The sequence below is a fragment of the Portunus trituberculatus genome, chromosome 37, assembly GCF_017591435.1.
Source record: "Portunus trituberculatus isolate SZX2019 chromosome 37, ASM1759143v1, whole genome shotgun sequence".
Lineage (NCBI taxonomy): Eukaryota > Metazoa > Arthropoda > Malacostraca > Decapoda > Portunidae > Portunus > Portunus trituberculatus.
Genome location: NC_059291.1, coordinates 14528424 through 14532938, shown reverse-complemented (window position 1 = coordinate 14532938; position 4515 = coordinate 14528424). Strand labels below are relative to the sequence as shown.

General features: G+C 44.9%; 1 protein-coding gene across 2 annotated transcripts; it reads left to right on the top strand.

Moving 5' to 3' along the window:
* The first annotated feature begins 477 nt into the window (after window positions 1–477).
* Window positions 478–4270, top strand: LOC123513856 (gamma-butyrobetaine dioxygenase-like). Of its 2 annotated transcripts, XM_045271276.1 has the most exons (9): window positions 504–647; window positions 1083–1151; window positions 1421–1738; window positions 1922–2053; window positions 2204–2397; window positions 2508–2613; window positions 2764–2978; window positions 3092–3252; window positions 3452–4270. In XM_045271276.1, the coding sequence occupies exons 3-9, from the start codon at window positions 1421–1423 to the stop codon at window positions 3604–3606; spliced, it is 1281 nt and encodes a 426-aa protein (XP_045127211.1). In that variant the 5' UTR covers window positions 504–647; window positions 1083–1151; the 3' UTR covers window positions 3607–4270. The 2 variants fall into 2 exon arrangements, with proteins under 2 accessions (XP_045127210.1, XP_045127211.1); XM_045271275.1 differs by lacking the exon at window positions 1083–1151 and having other exon boundaries at window positions 478–647.
* The last annotated feature ends 245 nt before the right edge of the window (window positions 4271–4515 follow it).

Below are 4515 nucleotides of genomic sequence, written 5' to 3'. Positions count from 1 at the left end.
ACTCCTTCCTATACCAGTTATCAAAGACTTCTGTCATATAACCATAGTGCACAGGAAACTGCTTAGGATGAAAACTAGATAGCATTAATGAAAAGTGAGTGAGGACTGGGCAGGAAGAAAGGGTAAGGAAGGTGAAATGGTAATTATGATATAAATAAAAAAAAAAGAAATAAAAAACAGAAAACATTCCAGCGGTTTCTCATTTATTTCTAGATTGTTCCAATGAATACAAACCAAACACCCTATGACGTCTGATAAAGCAAAGAACTGGAGCAGATGATAGTGTTGTGGCAGGACAAGGCAGGGCGGGAAGGAGCGGGACTAGGGGGCGAGGGCAGCAGACAGGGGTGGAAGGGGCGGATCAGAGCAGGGTGATACAGGTTGCGGGCAGCTGGTAAGTCCCACCGCGATCCGGCAACCCTCACACCCGCACCCTAATCACCTGCCGACCAATATATAGGCGACCAGCGCCCTGTATCGGCATCAGTCCCTCTTTAGGACAGCAAGGAGCCACAGCAGCACCTTCACCTCCTAATCGTCATCCACCAGCACCAACGCAACCAACACCAACCACTATGTCCGCCACTCGCCTAACTCGTGCACTTTTCTACGGAGCCGCCACCCTGAGGGGCGTCACAACAACCCAGGTATGGTCAGCTACACGCCTCCTCTTTCTTAGGAAAGTTATTCCTTAGCAAAGAACACAAGCGTATACACGTAACAATATTGTACTACTAATACAACACACACACAATACGCACCGCCCTTCGGATCTCGTATGTCATCATGAGTCAGGTACCACAAACTAACAAGTCTGTACACAAATTTGTATATGGCGAAGCCTCCCTCTGCCCTCCTACACGCTTCACTTGCAGAAAATAGTGAAATTTAAGATGAAGCAGCAAAACTGAGATATTCGTTTATCATTAAGTGAAATTCCCAAAAGTTGTCACTTGTTGTTCACCATATTCCGTGAGTAAAGAGAATGCCTAAGGGAAGGAGAGGGTGAGACTTCCTGCCTCTAGGACAAGTGAGTGTGTGTAGGCTTTCCTACTAACCAAAAAAATATTCTGCCATGACAGGTATTGGTGGGAAGCAAGCAAGAAAACACTGGTGTGTCAAGACTGAAGACTTGATTCTCCCACCACCAGGTTATGCTCTAAACTAATGTATCTATAACCTCAATGCGTGCACGGGTCAAACGTCTTACTTTCCAAAGAGCTTCATGTGTTTATTGCATTATTTCAAAATATTCAACATATCTTTTTACGGAATATAGTATTTTCCTTAGAGAAATTAAATAAAGCTCACTTTAATGGCATCGATCACATAGTCACAGAGTTTTTGACTGGAAAATAAAACTGCAAATCAATTGATTTTAATGTATACTGAGTGTGTGTTTGTTCCACCCCCTCCACAGATGAGGAGCGTATGCAGCCGCTGTTCCTCATGTTCCTCCTTATGTAGCCAGAAGGGCGCCCAGCGAGACCTCAGCCTTACCGCCGCCGCCCGTCAGTTTGCCGCCCCACAATTGAAGTCTCCAGTCAGCGGTGTGGTGTCCTCAAAACTGCGGAACGACATACTGGAGGTGAAGTTTGGGGATGGGACTGAGGGTCGACTGCCCTTCGTGTGGTTACGGGACAATTGCCAGTGTCCTCAGTGCTTCAGCGTCGAGGCCCTGGGCAGAAAGCTCCTCCTGGATGATCTTGACATTGAAATTCAACCGACAGAAGTCCAGGTACTGATCTTTCCACGCTCTATTTGTGATTTCCTTCACTAACCTTATATACCATGCAATGTTACTTTTGGTATGCTAATCTTTACCATGACTCGTTTGTGATTTGACATTCTTCATTTTTTTTTTCTATTTCACAAGAATAAACTCGTCACTATCTTATTACCATGCACGCTTCACCTACAGGAAAGTATTGACGGGCTCATAGTGAAATGGAGTGATGGCCACAAGAGTGAATATCCCACCAAATGGCTTCAAAGCCGCTCCTTTATGCCTGCCTCCCGTGCCATTCATAGAGAGAGATACGCTCTCCGGAAGGTAACCCCTTCTCTGTTCCCTCTATCTAAGGATCTATATCTGTTCACTGACAAGCACATGTTTCTAAACACACTGTTATTTTGTCACATTAGGCAAATTACATTATATGCTGTTCGCAATGTTCGGAAATAAAATGAGTCTTTGATGCAGGAACCATGGGGCGCTGAGCACACCATGAGAGATTTCGACTACAATACGATGATGTCAGATGACAGGGTGCTGCTGGACTGGCTACTGACTATGGAGCGTAAGGGATCAGCCATGGTGAGGAACGCTCCTAAGAAAGACGTGGCAGGACCAGAGCTCATCGAACATATCGCTTACGTCAAGCAGTCCCACTACGGGTGAGTCCTCGTCTTGTCTCTTCAGCCTCCGTACAAAGATCTTTCATTAAAACTTGAGCCAATATTTGCTATTACACAGTTTGGTTCCACTACCAAAACTCTCTCCACAGGCCACACTCGCCCGTCATCAATCGTCCCAACACCAACAACGTGGCCTTCACCAACGCCAAGCTGGGCATGCACAACGACCTGCCGCAGTACGAACACATGCCCGGGGTACGTCTGTTACAAAAGTACTACAAATGCCAGCAAACAGCGGCAGACCTTCTGGTTCTTCTTAGGCCACGACACATGCAGTGATAATGCAATAACTTGAACCTCAGGAACACATTCTTTGACAGCCACTAACGTTGTTTGTTTGCGCAGATCATCTTCATCCAATGCGTGGCGCAGCACCCCGGCGCCGGCGGGGAGAGCATCGTCACTGACGGACTGTTTGCCGCCGAGGAGCTGCGCAGGAACCACCCAGAGGACTTCAAGATCCTCTCCTCCACCGACATGTACTTCTGGGACAAGGGGCACGCCAACTACAGCTGGGAGATGCCCGAGTTTTACAAGATTGCAAAGTTCCCGGTCATCAGGTGAGCGACACACGTGTTTCTGCCTTAGGTCACCTTACTGCACCTTGACTATGATCAGCTAACTTTTCTTTTTTCCGTCCCTGACCTCCCCCTTCTTCTCCCCACTCTCTCAGAGTTAACGGCAACAACGAGGTGGTGCAGATCGCCGTTAACAACGCCATCCGCGACTCTCACATGGATCTTCCCCCACAGGAGGTCAAGAAATACTACGCTGCCTACAAGCGCTTCCACAACATACTGTACGCCAACGCCATGACCTTCAAGATGGAGCAGGGTGAGTACTGCTGCCGTGGACCTTTGGCGGGGCAAGACAACTCTTCTTGTAATACATCACTGTACTGCACATCACAGCATAGTACTGCACTGTACTGCACTGCACTGCACTGCACTGCACTGCACCGCTCTGCACTATACTATGCCATGCCATGCTATACACGCATCGAGGCGCAGACTAATGCTTGCTGTTCCCACAGGTGACATGATGACCCTGGACAACGTGCGGTGCCTGCACGGCCGTGAGGGCTACGAAGCCAACAGTGAGCGCCACATCGAGTCCTCCTACCTCGACTGGGATGAGGCTCGCTGCCGCCGACGCCGCCTTCAGGAGAAGTTTGGCTGCTTCTTTTAAGACTCGTAGATTGCTGGTATCGGGGACCACTATTTGATGTGTATTGTTTCCATGTTACTTGACGTTCCCAAAAGTTTCCAATGGCAAGACCTTCGCTGCAGCAGCCACCATGGACGGTGAACAAAGATGTTTGTCCTTGAAGTAAGCTTGGCAAATTGTACTTAATGTTTTCCTTTCATAGTTATTTTGCTTTGCATATAGCGTTGCCGCAGAAAAATGTTTAGTGCGTCATGCTTCATGATATATCCTATTACTTTTACTATTGAATGCAGTTGTGTACTTGTGTCACATATAGCATGGTATAATTCTTATTGGATAACATTAACATTTTTCATGTACATTACAAATCTATTCATCTATAGGTTTCTGTTGTCATAAATCATTTCATTATTCTAAGAGATATATATTATCTATTTTTTAACACCATATAATACCATATGATTCACATGTCATTCATGATTTTTTTCACATTATATGTCTTCTTATTACTCATTAATAATGTTAGTTATTTATAACCAGTGTCATATTCATATTTCATTGTGATGTGTTTAGATTCATGTAGACTACTAACAAAGTATATTGGTCATATAACTCCATGAATGCAAGAGGGCACACTATGCAACGGAATTTATATTTTTTGATAAATAAACTACATTACATGAAATGTTTATCTTTGACAAACTACCTGAATGAAAACCGATTATATGAAAGAAAAGAAGGAAAAAAGAAAAATGCAAGACAAGATCTAATGAGATGAATATAACAGAATGATATAAAATTACAGACTAGTGAGGTTAGCGTCAAATCATATATTTCACACACTATCAGAAGACTGAAATGAAAGAAAAAAATAGGCAAGAATAGCAGAAGCAAACAAAGGATGACAAACGCAAGACGATGTTTCTCTAA